The sequence below is a fragment of the Taurulus bubalis genome, assembly GCF_910589615.1.
Source record: "Taurulus bubalis genome assembly, chromosome: 7".
NCBI lineage: Eukaryota > Metazoa > Chordata > Actinopteri > Perciformes > Cottidae > Taurulus > Taurulus bubalis.
In genome coordinates, this window is record NC_136595.1 from 23898508 (window position 1) to 23916978 (window position 18471).

Genomic DNA, 18471 nt, shown 5'->3' on the forward strand with positions numbered 1-18471 from the left:
TATTAAACTTTATGTTGTTTTTGAAATGGCAGTACAAAAATACAAAAATACATTGATGCATGTGTCAAATTTCACAGTAGGTGCACAGGTAGGTGCACATGAGACTGTTATTTACATGAGGGCCGTTGAGATGTTCCAGAATGAGAGTAGTGTGTTAAGACATCTGCTTTGAGTCGAAAGGTGTAATTGGATCATTTGGGCCATCTGTGACGACCGGCAGGTGAACAGGTTGACTCGTATAATCAGGTATATGCTCAATTGGCCTTAATCGCAGCCCATTCTCAGACAGATTGGATTTCCCCTTCAGTCAGACGATGCTGATTACATTTGTCTGTCCAGTAAGTTCTTGGAAAGGTTCAAATTAAATCAAAGCAGCAAAACAGCAACGGAATGAACAAGCGAGGATTTACGAAACCAAAGGAGGTCATCTGAGACTCTGACAAACGCAGCCAGACTGTTCATTTGAGTCATCAGCAAGTGGCAGAGAGTTTGGGATCAGCATCCAGAGTAAACATATAGTGGGGGAGGGGCTGTACAGGTTTGTTTAGGCTGAGCCCATCCTCAACTAAAGACAAAAGCCTAAGTACACACAGCACAACTGTAGCTGTCCTGTTCTTGTTCGCGTTGAACTGAAACCACGTTGGCAGAATATAAAGTGGAATCAGCTTTCCAAGCGATACTTTCCATCAGCTTGTGGGGGGCGGGGACTGTTGGGAATGCAAAACAGCTGTAAAATGCCGCTATTGTACACACACACAATAAACAAAAAAAAGAAAACACAATAAATACATTGTATGCATCAGCTTTCCCAAGGATATATGGATTTGTTACGAGGGTAAAAACATAAATAGAGTTTGATACCTTCTCCAATAAATAGCAGTGGTATTCTATTTACAATATGCACACTTCTCCCAAAGAGCCAATGAGAAAGTTTTGCCTCGAGACACACACACATGTTCATCTGCCTCTATTTCTCAAAATAACACGAGATTAATGCAAATTGCTCGCGGGGGTTTTGCCGCTCTTTTTTGAGGCAGTTACACTATTGCATGTCTTCCAACAGAGGTCTACCTAATAGGATTGTCATTATGTGTACAACGGGAGAGGGGGGAGTGATTGTCAGAATAAAAATAAGTCATTATGGGAAGCTAGTGGTGTGACACGTGGACATGATTGTTGATCCGAAAAAGGATCCCCCTAGACCGCGTTTTCCTCGCTGCCTTCGAAATATTGAGGTTTCCTCGGAGGACCTGCGAACAGAGAGAGAGAGTCAGTGTGTGCTCACATTACATTTTTGTGCTTGCGTGACATTTTTTCTTTGTGGCCTCACTGTTGCAGTGGCTGAAGTGGCGGACTCCTATGGAGTGGCCGAGGAAGCAGGTGGCCCGGCGGAGGTGGCAGGCGCTCGGGTAGGTGATGTTGTCGTTGCCGCAGATCGGCTGCTCGGACGGCGTGGGGATCGGGCACGGGGTGGTGCGGCACATGACGCAGTGAGCGCTGTTGGTCTGGTCGGTCACGCAGGTGTGCGTGCCCGGACACACCACGTTGGAGCAGGACTCTGTTTGAGGCACGAAGACGATTAAAAGAGTGTGATTTTTTTTTGAGGTGTTGTTGTGCATCACCCGAGATAAACCTGAGCTTACTTTTGCAGTCCCCTTGGTACATGACCTCCAGGTCCGGGTGGCCCATGCAGCGGGCCGTCAGCAGGGAACACTCATCCTTGTATGACCTGCCGTCGCTGCCGCACACAGCGTGCTTCCGGGTAATGTGAGAGCAGTCCGGAGAGCACACACACTGCGGCCTTCCCGCCTTCATTTTACAAACCTTCCCGAGACTGCATCTCACTCCCTCGCAGGTCTCTACAAAAGCACAGTGTCAGATACGTGTCAGTGCAATGTTACTGTGTTAACAAGTCCGCAGACATCAGGTGATCCGCAGGCATTTTCATACAAAAACAAGCCCCATGATTCTGGGGTTTTCCCAGACTATAACACAATTTCCACCTTGCACAATATTTACAATAATCACATCTCTTTATTGACCGTTACACACTGGGGTGGGCTCGCCCGGTGGAATGCGAGGCCGCCGTGTTTTCATAACAGATCTATGTGTACGGCTGAGCTCCCCGCGGAGGGACGGAGGGGCTCGGAAAGGTTGACGGAGTTCAAATAGCTGCCAGAGACGTGTACGGGCTGAGAAACGAGGCGGCCGCTGGCTCCACCGACACCCCATAATGTCAGCGCGCGGGGGGCGGGGAACTGTAATCCTACACAGTGCAGAGGCAACATGAGACAATGCACACGGGTTTCTTCCCAGGACCTTCAGAGGTGATGTCTGATCGGCTCAGAGTCCTGAAGGAACGTATTTCAGCACTTCAATATCCTGTTTTATCACAGAGTTGTTGTTTTACTCTCTCTCTCTGTCTCTCACTCTTCTGGTCTAACTTTTGGTTGATTTATATCTTTCATTCTGTCTCTTGCTGCATATTCTCTCTCCTATCTTCTCTGAAGTCTCCCAAAAATGTTTGTGGTCTGAACAAAACTATTGACAAGCAACCGCTCAAACTTTCCTCATTGTTACGATATACCCACCTTTTCCTCCCACAGAATTCCAAATGATGAAGATAGAGTAGAAGATTATGAGTCACACATGGCAGGCATTTATTCCAGCCTGCAGGAATTCATTTTTTGTTATTTTTCTCATGGAAGCAAACAGGGCTCCTTTAAAAATATATATATATATATATATATATATATATATATATATATATATATATATATATATATATATTGAAACTAGCTTTAGAAAAAGTGTACTCATAATAGAAGAAGGAGGATAGAGGTTGTGATTCGACACACTTCATTAATCTTCCATGTGGAAGTTGTTTACCTTCATGTGGCTCTTTTCTTCACATAACCTTTGATCAATACAACCCACATCTCTGTGTCTCTGAGCCGCGGGACGAGGCCAGACCTGGGATCTGTGGTTGGGCGTGTTCGTCAACGAAATGCCAGAAGCTCGTTTTTTTTTTACTGCACTTTATCAGAGTGGACTTCTCCACATGTTTGGCCAATTATCACTACGTTGCAAGTGCTGCTCACGTGACCAGAATATATTTGCAAGTGAACCTGAATGAACCTGGCAGAGATTCCTAGAGGGGGGCGGGAGTTAAGTGGACCGTCCCACGTCTGCATTTTGTTAGGACGCTTCACCGGGAACTCATTGTGGAAATGTGTTGATTCACAAATGCTGCGGTTTCTGAATACACTTTAATAAGTTGTTTAGTGTAACGGAGCAGCCAACTTCTGTTTTAGGTCTGCAAATCATATCTCAGCAGAACTCCCAGTACTCACCTTAAAACTACTCCACTGCGTGTTTACTCACAATGTGACTGTAAAGAATTTAAATGTGGGTTTGGAGCAGTTTATGACAGCATTTACCTTTCGGGGTTGCATGCGATGACTAATCGCCCCGCAGCAGTGATAAACCGACGCGAAACGCAAGTGATTTATTACTTCTACTTGGCAGATTCAACAAATTAGTTTCTTTCAAAGGTCTGTTTGTTTACCTTTGCACGGTTTACAGGAGACGATTCCCAGGAAGCCCAGCAGGCTGACCTCATTCATGGGCAGGCTGCTGTTGGACCACGCTGTGTCCAGGCGGCCGCCGGCACAGCACTCCTCCCGGGTCACCCCTCTCATCAGCACCATGTCGCACCTTTGGTTTTGACTCTGCTGCAGCCAGCACATCCCAGCTGGAGAGACAACAAGTTGATTTACTCTGAACACACATAAACTCATGTATAAACAGGTACAAAAAAGTGCATGATGTCATTCAGAGTTACATTGAAATGGACTTCTTCTCGTCAACGTCCAGTAAATGAGCTAAAAAGGCTAATACATAGCCTTTGATATTGATTGTGCATATATGCCTTAATAAGTATATACACAAAGAGTAGATAACACCTGTACTGTTGTATTTTTTCTTCTTTCAAAAAGCAAATAAAAGTACGTAAATAAAATTCTCGTAAAAAGAAAAAAAGTACCTCTTCATTATGATAACTGCTAGAGGATTCATTATTTTAAAAGCATTGTGGTACTACTTTTTCAAAATACTAATATAAAAAGTCCACTCACCGCTGGCAGGATTCTTCCCAATCTGATACAAAGTGAGAATCATCCCAAAAACAGGAATGAAGAAGATCATTGTGAACCCTAGTTGGTACAAAACCTTTTCTATTCTTTTCTCAGCTTTGTCTCTGCAAATATCAGCAAGGAGCAGTGATGTTCCTCCGGTCACTCTGACTCAACTCTGGAAGTAGCTCTGCCTCTTATGTGAATGAATGTGTTGTGGATAAGTGATGTCGTTCCCCCTCTGTATAAATATTTAGCCCAGATGGAATTATGCTGCTGGGATGGGCGATCCTCTCAGCCAGTAATAAGCCAGGGCAGGACACAGTTTGACTCTGACTCAATTTCCAGAGTCGGGAAATGATCCATGCCCTCCAGCGCCAGACGCTGGGCACTTACATGACCTCACTCAACATTTTCACACCACATTAGACTCATTAAGGGCTAATTAGGTCCAAGAAAAGTGAGTGTGAGTGGAGTTTAGATTAGTTTTTTTCAGTATTCAACTTTTTCTTTTCAAACATTATTGAGTAGACTGATTGAATTAGCTGTTCAGGTATCTGGGAAAACACATTATTGCAAAACAACCTCTGAATGTGACCTAAAGTAGCAGTTTTCTTAATTGTCCGGTGGATGTTTTGCTCTGTTCTGCTCGGTTTCTTCCTCATGTCTCTCTTTAATGTGGCACAACTCAGATGTATTTAAGCTGCTTACAAATCATATACTGTTTGAGCGTGGACGTTTTCTGCCTATAAAGCTGCTGTGTGTCGGCTTTGGAAGGAAACGTGGCCTTTAAATTACGTTCTTATGTCTTATCTCATTATTGTGATCCAACATTGACCCTAAATGTTGTCTTTGTCGTGAAAATGCAGAGGAGAAAGTGGTTACAAACTTCGGGCCCTATTGTGCTAAATTAATAGTCCTTGGACAGATAAAGTCGTCTGACATTGTCATGCCTCATTTAGTTGACTGTCTGGGTTTGTCAATGCTGATATTTTTCTCTACAGCTGCGGTTACAATAATACTGAGAGATGAGGGAGCTGTGGGGTGAAGGTTGTCTGCCCTTGAGCAATACATTAAGCTCAATAAACACAACAACAATGGAGCGTATCAAGAGCATTCACGTCCCGATGATCCAACACAGACAACCACAGCAAGCGAGACTGAAAACACATTGTGGAATATTGTGGATACATACACACAGTATCTACAGACCAGACACCAAAAAACACATTCGAAGCTAATCTGCTTTAGCATCATGTTTGATAAGAACATCTGCTCCTCTCCTCTCTCTTCCTGCACTCGTTCACCTCCCGACACCGAGAGGTACATGCTCTAATGCCAAAGTAATGAGTCTGCCCATCTGTCTGTCACCAGTATTTTTAGTGTTTTTGTTTTATGCTCCCGTTTGATCATTGCAGGAGGAGAAATGAAGGTAACATATGTTGTAGTATCTGTGTCTTTGTGAATGATGTTGCCTTCTTCGCCGGAGATCCCCAGGGCACCGAAAGGAATGCCGCCTGACCTCGGAGGGGAGGGAAGACCAAAAGAGAGCAGCGAACGATGGCTGTGGGTGGCCTGCCTCTTCACCGGGTCTCTGCAGATCCACTCAGCCCCTCATATGGTTTGGATCATCCCTGCCGACCCAAACAAATGAATACAGCATGCCGGGGACTTTGGAGCACCCTCTAATGTATGACTGAGTGCAGCTTGCTGCGTCCCATCTTTGAGAAATATTGGTTTCTTTCAAGTGCCCCGAGCTCCGAGGGGTATCATGAAATTGAAGAAGCCCGTGGGGAACTGTGTCGAATGTGAAATAGAGAGAGAGAGAGAGAGAGAGAGAGAGAGAGAGAGAGAGAGAGAGAGAGAGAGAGAGAGAGAGCGCATCTCTACGGGGCAGGTGTGGAGCTCAGTTTGTCATACTGTACATTTATTTTCCTGTTAAAAACAGAAAAAGGCAAAAACGTCACTGCCATCTAGTGGAGGAAGTTTGCAGGCTGAAAAGCAGAGCTAGGTTTGTCAATTATCATGTGACTACAGTTTATCTTCTATATCCTAGCATGATAAACAAGAAAATGCTGGAAAATACAGATACAAAATAATATATACACACACACTGTCCATCACCGTAGCTTTTATTTATTCATGTCTTTGGCTTTAAATAGGTACTGTATATTTCTCTTTGTTACTTGATATATAACTTATTATAAATAGCTTCCTAACTAATGACTGCACGTTAACCAAGTAGGTCAAGCCAGAGATGAAAAGCCAGAAATTAATTAATTGTAATTTTTAAAGCTACTACGAGGGAACTTGTATTTTGCTTTGATTTTGGCGGTCCCTGTGGACAAAAGAGGTATTGTTTCCGAGCGCCAGATTCCTTCTAAATCTAAAACCTCTCATTTTACTGCAGCAGGGTTTGTCTGTGTCACCAGCTCGGCCCTTGTTCTGGTTCTCCATGCCTCCTCTTCCCTCCTGAAGGCCTAGCAATACGGCCTGGGCCTCCAGCAGTGGAGCTAGCTAAAACCAATGCTAGCACTGTGACTAATAAGGTTAGCTAACAGTAGTTTGGCTAATAATAATGGCACAATGTAGCCTATTGTTAGTTAACAATTAAGGTAAAACAAACAAAACTGTTGCATTACTGAATTAATTCTGTGGGGCAGAGTTTAAGAGACATATGGCCTCACACTTTATCACATGTAGCATTATAGCAATGAAGCTGCTGCATGCTGCATTGCTGGAAGTCCATGCTCTATGGCTGCAACTGCAATTAATCAAGATGGCCAGGTGAGGGCGCCCCTTGTCCGTCTCTCTCTCTCCCATCCTTCCTTCAGCCAGTGTTTGCTCATCTCTGCAGACTCCATAAATCACAACATGTCCCCACTTAATAAAAAGGCATTTAGCCTTTACGTTTGAGCATCTAAGCGGCCCTAAATGTAATTTACCCTCGTTATCTCCAAGATGTATCTGTCAACTTCTAGATACATAAGTGATGTCTGTCCCAGTGCCTGCCCCGAGGAGTGACAGCTGCCATGTGGAGCAGTTACAGCAGGAGCATAAGACCTTGAGGATAAGTCATATGTTTGCTTTTTATATTCTTCTTCTTCTTCTTTTGGTTGCAGAGTCTCATCGACGAGTTGGTTCACTTCAAGGTGACACATTCAAGTTTCTCCTGTTTGGTCACGTATTGCTCGTGCCTATATATTTCTTTCGTCAATTTTCTTGAAAGACACTCATCTATTTCTCCCACGACTTCCATTATTTCTGAAGCCACTTTGTGAAGTGTGTCCTTCATTTCACAGGTAGAAAGGCTGCACTCTTGACTGATAGAGGGTATGAAGTCCATATGTGTTTGTGCAGAGCGTGCAAGTAAGCACTTGTTGTATTGCTATCGAAGATAGAAAACGCACCCGCCCCATTACAGTCCCCCCGCTGGCCTATCTGGAGTCGTAGTGCTGCTGAGTACGTCACGCGTCTAAGCAGCGCTCAGCAGAGGTAATTGCTCCGTCTGACCCCAGCCGGGCTGAAAGCAGCTGCATCATCTATCCACTCAATTTACTCCTAATGTGTGTTACTGATGGAACCGGCAATGAGGGTAGGAAAAGTGACGAGGCCGGATAGAATCCCCCCCCCCTCTGTCCCTCTGCACACAACCTTCCTCCTCCACCCTCACCCTCCTCTTCCCCACTTCCTTCCTGTGTTCCTCGTCGGCCATGTGAAGTCCCTCCAGCGGTTCATTAATGGGGAAGGTAAATGTCGACGCACGCGCTGCCCATGCCAACAGCAGTCCCTCCCTCTTCACCCTCCTCTTCGCCGGCCTCACTTTGCAACCAGAGCAGGGCCCTGACGCGGTCGTGACCGAGGGTCTCCCTCGGGGGTCAGAGTGCCGGTGTTACCCATCGGCGCTCACCTCCTCCTGCACTCATGCAGACTTGTACAAGCTCTCAAGTGTTTTTAATCAACTTGAAATGTGACTATCACGACCCTGGAGTCTCCGGACTTCGCACCGTAGGTCTACAATATGATCAAATACGCATTAGTATTGTCTCTGGAAGGGTTTCCCAAGTTGAAAGTCAAGTAATTGTGTAAGAAAGAAAGATGAAATTGCTGCCGATGCCGCTATATATCAGAGTATTCACGTCCTGATAGCCAACATATTGGACTACAAATATAGTCCATGCCAAATTACTCAAATTACTGTCATTTGGGGGAGATGAAAATATCTAATTTGTCTTTTCATGGCTGATGACTGGAACTACCTCAGTCAATAGTTTTGGTATGCTCATTACAATATGTAGTCATTTCCTTAATCGTGTTAAGTGGTGATGGACTGCTGAGTGCGGGGGATGCAGGAAATTCCAGATATGTTTTCGGAGAAAAAGTTTCCTGTGTATCGTGTCTCATGACGTGTCATCATTTGTTAAATTATCAATAATTGCCACTGTATTTTCATTATAGAAGCACTGTGAACGACACAAACGCTCAGTTCAAAATGCCATGCGGCCTGTTTTTGTTCATTATGTCTAATACATGTTGATGAGCACTTGCACAGCGATGACAATGATCTGCTGCTGATCACGGACAGAGAGGCCGTGGTCATGTTTGACCTGTGTGTTGAAGAAGTTAGCACTTATGTAAGGACGAGTAATTGACTGTGGCTATGTCAGCTGATCACGTCCCGTAACCTTTCCTCACCACTTTTCCTTGAAGGAGAAGGAGGATTCATGAGGTCTTCCGGAAAAGACAACAATTAAGCGACTGCATATTTAACATAGAAACTGAGTACAGTGACAAACGCGGCGATGTAGAATTTAAGTGAAAGAGAGAGAGAGAGAGAGAGAGAGAGAGAGAGAGAGAATTAAACAGCAACAGTTGGGTCGAATGGTGAGTCGCTTTAAATGTTGCTATCGCAAGGAATTGTGGGACGGCATTATTTCATTTTCTTTGCTTTCATAAAGGATGGTCCAGTGTGTCCTAAAGGAAGGAAGGAAGGAAGCATTAAAACACCTTTCCTTAGTATTTAGAGAATTCCACCAGCTCTGATCAAGGCTGCTATGCCAGGTCCTTTCACTCAGTTCAGAAGCTTCCTGAGGACAAACACTATTTCTGATTTGAATTGATTTCTGATCTGATTTCTTATTATTATGTGATTGAATATCAGTTTTCCTGTCTAAATGAATGTGCGCAGGACAAATGTAGTCAAAAAAAAAATCTAAAAAAGATCTGTTTTGTCAACTTTACTGTTAAACTCACCTCAAGTTAATATAATCAAAGACTCAAAAGCAACATTAAAGTCCTCTGTAAAAGTTTGTGAATCCCAACTCGACCCTGATCTGGTCGCCGCTCCCCCGCCGCCATGTTGGTCTCCGAGTCGTCCGTCTGATTACAGCTGATGTGCCTGCAACCATCTGCTGTCTTTAGACGTCAATCACGTCGCCTCCTCTCGCCTCGAGAGCTGCACTGCTCGCTGGGACTCAACTCGCAGGCGGCCACCTACTGTAGTGGTTTGCTTGATTGCTGGTGCATCAGTCGCAATGGGAAGTTATGTAATGTGGGGACGGGAAAAAGTTTCAGAAGTCAAACACAGAAAGTGTATTGGTTGGAAAAGAAGACTGACTTTTCCCCAGCAATCTCTCAAATACTCTTCAGATATTCAGCGCCACTGACAGTCTGGAGAAATAGAACTGGAAACACTTTTAAGACACAATTAAGGTTATTTATTTATTATTCAACAGGTAATACGGTCTTCATAAGATGTTTACATTGTTAATATTATGTGTTAATATGAATATGTAATGGTTAGAAATAGCATCAATAACACGTATGTTGTTAGATTATAAGACATTTATAAGCACTTACAAGAAACATGTTGACAGTTTATAGACTGTTAAGAACATTTATGAGTTATTTTTATAATTATTTATAAAAGCATGACAAACATCTATTAAGTTGAACTAACTTATTATATTATTGTTAAACATTTATTAAACCGTGTTGTTGTTTTTTAAAGATTAATAACTACTTTATTATGCATTTAGTAACTCGCTATTTCGCTATACTTATTGCAGCTATAGCTCCCCATCTGGAATGAGCACTACATTTTGTCAAGGTTCATAAAATGTGAATAAATAATTACATATACATACTTTTTTAGTAGGGAAGCACAAAAACACAGATTTATGTTATACTTTCTACCATTTCATGGCAGCCACATGTGGTTAACAAGTTCATTATAAGCACTTAGAAATGTTTTATATAGTCTTATTAACCCATTGTAGTGCTAATAACACTAACACTTGACAAGGCTTTAATAACAGTTGTTACAAGGACATTTTATTGTAATTATAATATTATTATTTAAATTTTTGTGCAATACTGTTATATCTTTTATTTATTTTGTTACCTTAAGTTTATTATAATTCTCTGTGTTAGGAGGACCCAGCAAAATCAGCATTTCATTGTATATAATAACTCTGTTATCTGTGCATATGGCAGTAAAACCATCTTGAATCTTGAATCTTATGAGGTGCTTATCTGCTTTTTCTTCTTCTTCTATACTAGTTTGAATGGAGAATAAAAGAATCTACCATGTGCTATGTTCTTTTTTCAGGAACATCGCAACCCATTTGGCCCCTTTTGAAGCTGTAACATCGACAACACTGGGAAAGCAGAGTGTACTCTGGGCTGAAGGAGATAAGAAAGGAAGCATCGAAGCTTCTTTCCTTCGCAAAGTTCTCCCACTAAGATAAGTTCCTAAGGTCGCTCACTTAGGACCCACGCTATTCGACCTCCGCCCTGGTTTAGCAGCTCGAGGTGCATGAGTCACCGACCAATGCAGTCTGTCTCCTGCGAAGGCGTCATTCATTCTCACTTACGCTCCACATTGCACCTCCAGAGTTATATGTCAGTACATTATGAAATACATTTCCCCCTCGAGAACCCTGCAGGAATAATAGAAAACATATTGGCTGGCTGGTCTACACAAAAACAAAAGGTAATGTCATTGCTTACAAAATGCTTTGTACTGTGCCTGCTATTCACTGTACCGTGTCTGATGGAAAACGTTATTAAAGTTGTTTGAACCAAGCGCGTTTGTTGTCTGTCCTTAAATTACACCGAGATCTGTGTCTGTTTTTGGTAGTTCTAGGATGCTGGAACATGAGCTTCTTGATACAACACATCATAAGTAGGTAATCATTCTCTGCCTCTGGAGCAGCAATTGGGCTCACCTTCACACGGAGGCAAAGTGCCCCAAAAGCTGAAGTGTAGATTACATTTCAGATGAGATGCCAAAAGCCTTTTTTTGTGTTTTCTATTTTCCGCAGGGCGACACAATTAGTCGTACGTGTGTGAAAACACACTTTTGTTTTTGTCATTTGCATGAAGCCTTGTGTTTTTGGCTCCTTTTTTTGTCGCCTTTTGTTTATGCTGAAACATATTGCTTTTTGTCGCCATCATCATCATCACCATCATCATCATCATCCTCATCCTATACGTTTGCCTTGCCTGCTTGGTTTCAATGGCAGAGTGAATTGTAGTCAAACCTCAAACCGAAAATATGAAACTATAGTCGGTGTTATCGATTGTCAAAAAACACATTTATTTTCACCTCCATGGCTCTTTTTTTTCAGGCTTATAAAATACAGAGCGAAAAGAGCTCAAACAGCTAGTAATAAATACACATTGATACGCAGATTTACTTTTATATGCTGCAGGGGAGCAATAAACAGGCGGGTTAAAGGAGATATTCTTTATATTTGTTGTAAGACTAATCACATAAAAAAACCATCTCTCTCTCTCTGTCTCTCTCTCTCTCTCTGCGCGCTGGCCCTTTAAAAGACTCTTGACTGCACAAGAGCCGATGCTCATGCCGGCAGCAGTTACCATGGCAACAAATGACTGAAGTGTATTTGTTGCCGCTGTTGCGCCGAAAGCTGTCAGAAACAGATAAATAAAACCAAAACAGAGGAGGGGGGAAAAGTTTTGATTCCGTCTCGCACAATTGAGGTCCAATTTCGGAGCCACGTCACTCCGATTCACTGCATTCAGGCTGAAAAAGGAATCAAAACAGGCGCATTCATGTGTCAAGTGTGCACAGACTGACACCACTATTGGTTGCTGTCGCCGCCCAGCGTGATTTTCCATCAGAACTGGAGATATTTGCCGCTGCTGTGTTTGGGGTTGCAGCCTCATGTTTGGGCTAGCTGAGTAATGGGCTTCCTCTCTAGCGGCTATGAATCATTCCAGAGAATTAAATCAATCTCTCTGCCATATATGGTCGCAGCTTCCTGATGGTGCTAGGCTAAACAGGCAACTGTATATGGGAATAAATGGTAGCTGAAAAAAAAAAAAAAGACTGACTGGCTTTATAAATATTTAAATATGCAGAAAGGGCAGATGGGTCTTCGGAATTAAAGACCCCACTCATTGTGAATATGAACATTAGTGTCGGCTTACAGCAAGTCGAGGCACCATGCTGGAGTCGATGCAGTATTAATGAACGGCAGCAAAAAAAAAGCTGAAGTGGAATATGCTCGCTGGGCTACAGAAGCCAGCGCTACGGTTGCTACAGGAAATAATCTTTATTGATGCTTGACAGCACTTGAAGTAAAGTAAGAGCCGATATACATCGGGGCCTTTACAGCAATAGTTCTCAAGTGGGCCATCACGTGGAGTTAGTGTACATGTGGACATGCAGAACATTCCTGAAGCTGATTCTGCATCAACCCACCGAGGGATCATATATTATTGTAGATTTATTGGTGCTAGCGTAGATCTATAAGCCGCTGTCAAGGCTCTGAGTAACATCTGCTTTTATTCCAAATATTAGAAAAAATGTAATATTAGTATAGCAGATATAATACTGACAAAGACCTCTTGCTCCGATGCAATTTGGTCTTCTGAATTTGGACACAATCTGCTGTCAAAACCTTTCACTTTTAATTGCCATCGCAGCCTCCGTGATTCTTGACAGGGAAAGAGGTAGAAACTATAAGCGTGTGAAGAGAAGCCACTTAATTATTGCCCTCGTATTATGAAGAGAGATAAACATCATCGAATCCCAAGATGTCAATTTGTATTGCACTACTAACTAATAATCACATGATCTCTATGTTTTAGGCGAAATATGGTAACATTTCGGCAGAATTTTTACTTTTACTACAAATTATGGACATAACAGAATCTCAGAGGTTTAAGATCACAGACGACCTCTGCAATATCCCAAATTACTAAAGATCCCCATGTATCACTAGTCCAGGGAAAATAGGCCTCAAATACAACATGATTTGCTTTGAAGTTTTGTAAAACCTGTTTACTTTTGGGACCCTCTGACTCTTCCTCTCGCGGTAAGGTAAAACTTTAAATTTGCACAATTATTGGGTGTATACCTGCAATACTAAATAACCAACAAATGTTAGCATGTTAGCATGTTAGCATGCTGGCGTACGAAGGTGAACCTGTTGAACGTAGCATCGGTTGCTGTATTTGCTTTTTAATTGTCATCGTTTCCGAAGCAAGTTTATGGAAGATATACCGATTATTTCTCCTCTCATGTCGTTGTAGCTCCTTTTTTCCACCACCGAAATCAATATGCTTAAAATACATTATCATTCCATCCATTTGGAGCTGCCTCTTGAAAATGAAATTCAAACCCAGTTTCTTAAGTGGTCATCGAACAAGATTTTCAAAAATAGTGTATACCTCTAAGCTGTAAAGTCCTCTGTACAGCATGTACCAAAGTCCTCCAACCATTCTGCTAAAACATATTCTATCCATCGTTGAACTTGTTGTAAGTCACAGATAATTGCGACCCTTTTAATGTTTGTTTTTTATGTAACTGCAGTGGTGGAGGTGGCGGAGTAAGATGAGCTGTTTAACGTTGGAGAATGGGAGTGGGCAGGAGAGCTCTTCGTCGCAGGCAGAGAAGAAAAAAAAGGAAGGAAGAAAAACTCATTTCTGTAAATAATGGAGACTGCCGATTACCGGGGAGGGAATAAAGCAAGGACGATATAACGGGTCAAACAGACGTGGCCTGACCATGTGACAAGAGCACACAAACCAATATGATCCAGGATGTGTGCGTCTCTACCTGCAGTCCGTGCACACGCACCTCCCACGCATCGCACTCTCTCCACTACACTCACACCTTCCACACTTCTGCCCACGCATACACACATACTACTCCATGTAGTTTGGTTATAAAAAAGCCCTCTCCACACACACACAGTCACTCACCACTACCTACCTCATGCCCCTGGAGCTCAGCTGGCATCACTCATGCCCTGTGAGCTGTTATAAAACAAAAGGTCTTCTTCACCCTTCCATCTCCAAGCATTACTCACCGCTCTCAGAGAGGACACGTGTAGTGGGCTGCTCTGTTCAATATTTCTGGCAATAGGAAGGACACGTGGGCCATTTTAGTTTCCTGGGCGATGTGTAATCTGAACAGGAGAACGACACCTACTGACGACACAGCGGCGGTGAATACAACCGTTGTGAAACCATCTATTCTAAACTCTCCCTGCTCCTTTGGCTGAAGGTCATTTGAGCCGAGCTGAAAGCCGAGCTGGTTCTTTGTGTAACTTTTCTTTGTGTGTTTTGTCACAGGTAGGTTGGAGGAAAAACTCACATTTTCTTGTGGGTGACGTGCTTTGATTCGTATCTACGGAAGAGGATTAGGGCCACGTGTGAAACGTGTATTTGAGTTCAAAGTAGAGTTGTTCAAAGGCCTCTGATCACGTCAGTATGCGAGTGTATACGCATTGATCCAACATCACGTTATCGGATCGTTTATCGGTTACGCAACACAGGAACAACAACACGTGGTCACAAGCTACCCGATCCGTACTGCACACGTGCAAACTATTGTGCATCCTAGTTATTGCTTCATTGTGAACGACCTGTGTTTGAAATCGGCAGGAGGAGAGCTAGTTCACGGCAGGGTTGGTAATGATATTTTAAAAAAATCGGGCGACGTTCATGTGAAAAGAGGATAGTTTTTAAATCTCGCTGGTTTCTGAGGATTAGCGAAACCGAGCTTTAACGCTAGCTGTCAGCAGCCGGTGAGCAGCACAGTCCCGCTTTGCTAAATAAACGAGCTAACAGCTAACGTATTGGAGGTTGCATTGAGCTACATTATGATGCGTTCATGCTCTATTAGTACAGATTAATATTTGGCACATGTAAGTTATAACGTTACAATGAGGTGTTCAAAGGTAATCTTGTAAAATTGGATAAAACTTGAATAAATATAGTTGTTTGAGGGAGATTTATTCACATTGATGTTGAATAGATAGTAGAGAGGGAGTTATTACTTATAAATTACTTATACACTATTTTGTTTTTAACACACTGGTATCGGATCAGCCAATAAACAAGTTCAGGTATTTTAATGGAAGACAATTGTATCAAAACATCGCTGGTCTAAAGTCAGAATTCTGTGAATTAAGTTAGAATAAAGGGCGTCACAATATACCATAGTATTGACGACAATATATAATATTGACGACAACTATGATATTTAAAAAATGAAATGTTGATATCATGTTAAGAATACACATATAACAAAAAATCAAGCACCTTTAAATCATTATTTTGTACAGTTATGATTACAAATTCTCCACCTGTCTACCTACACACGTCTCTGAGTGTAAATAATTTGGCAATTTCTTTTATCAATCGCATTTGTTTTCATATATTCTACAGATAAAATCCTTTTCATTAATTATTTTCCTCACGATAATCATGTCTTAAAAATCTGATATTCTAATCGGCATTGCCAGAATTGAATCTAAAATAGATTTTTCTGACTGTTCATCGGCTCATATTTACATATCCACTCTGAAAAGTTTCCACAGAACATCCTTCTTTGAATGCAAGTGGTTGAGGTCCGTAATGGCGCCCGTTCCACAAGTACTCTGAATTTAAAATCTATTTTGATATTCATGAATGGCAAAGTTAATATTCATTCTATTCAGGGGGAGAATCTGAATGGACGCCGACTGTTTCCACCAGGACACCAGAAGTAAGACCAGAAGCTCAATTACTGTGTGTGTGTGTGTGTGTGTGTGTGTGTGTGTGTGTGTGTGTGTGTGTGTGTGTGTCATGAGTGGACTGATTAAAATGTGTGAAAGACAAAGGACACGCTCCATAATGAGATGACACTAGTCACGACCTCCTATAGTACACAAAACAACACACACACACACACACACACACACACACACACACACACACACACACACACACACACACACACACACAGTAATTGTCCCACGTTTGTCAGAATGTCCTTTGTAGATCCGTGGGCTTTTTTTTTTTAACAAGCTGTCAGAGGGTTGACGTGTTGTTTTTGTCCCTGCTGCAGTGTTCTTGATTAAAAATATATTATATGTCAGGATGACACTTTATTCTTGAGTGCGTGGAGACGATTTAGCCGCAGAAAGAGTGAAAAGACAAGCGTGTCAAATATTTTTTTTATTTTTCTGTGTTCGGTCCTTTCCTCTGGATGTTTGATGTGTGGTGAGGAAGAGGAGGACGAGGATGAGCTTGTCTCTTGGGAGAATGATGTCATTCGCCCCCAGGCATGTGTGGTGCTACATAAGGCCGAGCCCTGGAGAATAATGAGAGGATAAGGGCAGAGGAGGGGCTCGGCCCAGCATGCATTTCAGCATGTGACTGAACATAAACAGCCCTGGTAAATTATTAACTAAACCATTTATTGCATTTAAATCTATTTTGGTGCATAACCTCGGCTTTGTTGAATAGTCATTTATCCATCATCAACATTCGTGATTGCCGATGATTCATACTCTTTATTCCATGAGCTAGAGACAATCACAAAAGCAAATAAAGAATACAAAGACGAGCATCCACACCCATTTAAATGTAGTTATTGTAGTCTGGAAGTATAATGAGCTAAATCATATTTTATTTGTGTATCTTCCCTTTGAGCAGTCGTCAGAGTGCCACTTTGTACTACAGCGATTTAGAATATATTAAACATGTAAAACACGCGTGCTGACAGAATATTTGGGAGCAAATTACAAGGAAGTGGGATGTATTAAAATATTAACACCGACATGAAGCGCGACCGTTTCATTTCATGACCTTATTTTTGCTGAATGCCGTGTAGATCTGTTGTTTGTGCCAAATATTTGATCAGGGACAAAATACGACAAATTAAGTGTGTGTGTCTCATTTATCTTTCACTCACACACACACAACAGCCTTCATTGACTCCTCTGTACCTTCTATTCCTTTGATGGAGCCAGCTTTTGTCTCAGAGAGGAGCTCCTATCAGGAAACAGCATCATCAGACGGGGTCGGTACAGGTGCACGCTCGACAACAGCCTGGCAATGAGGACTTTGGGTTTGTCTGCCTCTTCCTTTACTACGGTGCCTTTCTGTTTAATTAGAACAAACAAGAGGGGATAATGTGTTCGTGCCAGAATAGTCACCATCATACCGGCTGTAAAACAAATATATTAAAAGTTGATCATGTTAATTCAATCTGTTCTCTCTGGTCGCTGCCCCTTGACGTCCGATAGCAACGCACCGAGGTATCAGACTCCTTTAGTGTCTTTAGCGCACCAGCTAAACATATATGTGTCACTAGTAGAGGCACTCAGAGCTCCTGGCGTAATATACAGAGAGACTTTCACCCAGCAAACCGCTGTTTGTGTCTTGTGTGAAACCCAAGTCAACGTTGACTTATTGCACCTTAGTTTTGTGATGCAACTTTCACACTTAACGAACGCCAGTTAGCTATCAAACAGACTTATTTGAACCCCAAAACCCCAATCTTTTCCCAAGCCGAACAAAGTGGCTTTGTTGCCTAAAGTTGACAACGTAGTTTTGTTGCGCAAGTAAATCTAAAATGAAGTACACCCTTTTTTGGAAGTTTGGCTGAACATAACTATGGAAGTGTCGTATCTGAAGTACGTAAATTACGTGACAAATAAATCAACCTTTCTCGTTTCACGCAAAGAACCAACAGCGATCTTCTGGCTGAAAGATCATGGATTGTTGGACCCATTCACCTCCATCACTGCCCGCCCCATGTGGGCTCATGCTGTCTTCATACTTCCTCGTTCATGATCGTGTGGATGAAATCATTTCGTGGCTTATCTACGAACTACGGCGCTTTATATAGCTACGAATGCTGGATTAGACCGGCCTGCGTAGTTTGAGAAAACGTTCATTCCCAATCACTTAAATGTGCAATGTACTCGGTAACGTGGAGCTTTGCTTCCTGACAGTGTGACCTGCTTGAGTGTGTGATGACACTGTAGTTGTGTCAGCAGCCATGGCCCGGAGAGGGGTTTGCAGGCTGATG

General features: G+C 42.4%; 1 protein-coding gene across 1 annotated transcript; it reads right to left on the minus strand.

Annotated features, from left to right (window-relative positions):
* On the minus strand, positions 1-4206 carry fstl3 (follistatin-like 3 (secreted glycoprotein); the record flags this gene model as incomplete). The annotated part of the gene is made up of 5 exons (XM_079220679.1): positions 1-1250; positions 1331-1558; positions 1644-1859; positions 3569-3754; positions 4137-4206. The coding sequence occupies 5 exons, from the start codon at positions 4204-4206 to the stop codon at positions 1198-1200; spliced, it is 753 nt and encodes a 250-aa protein (XP_079076805.1). The 3' UTR covers positions 1-1197.
* Positions 4207-18471: the final 14265 nt, after the last annotated feature.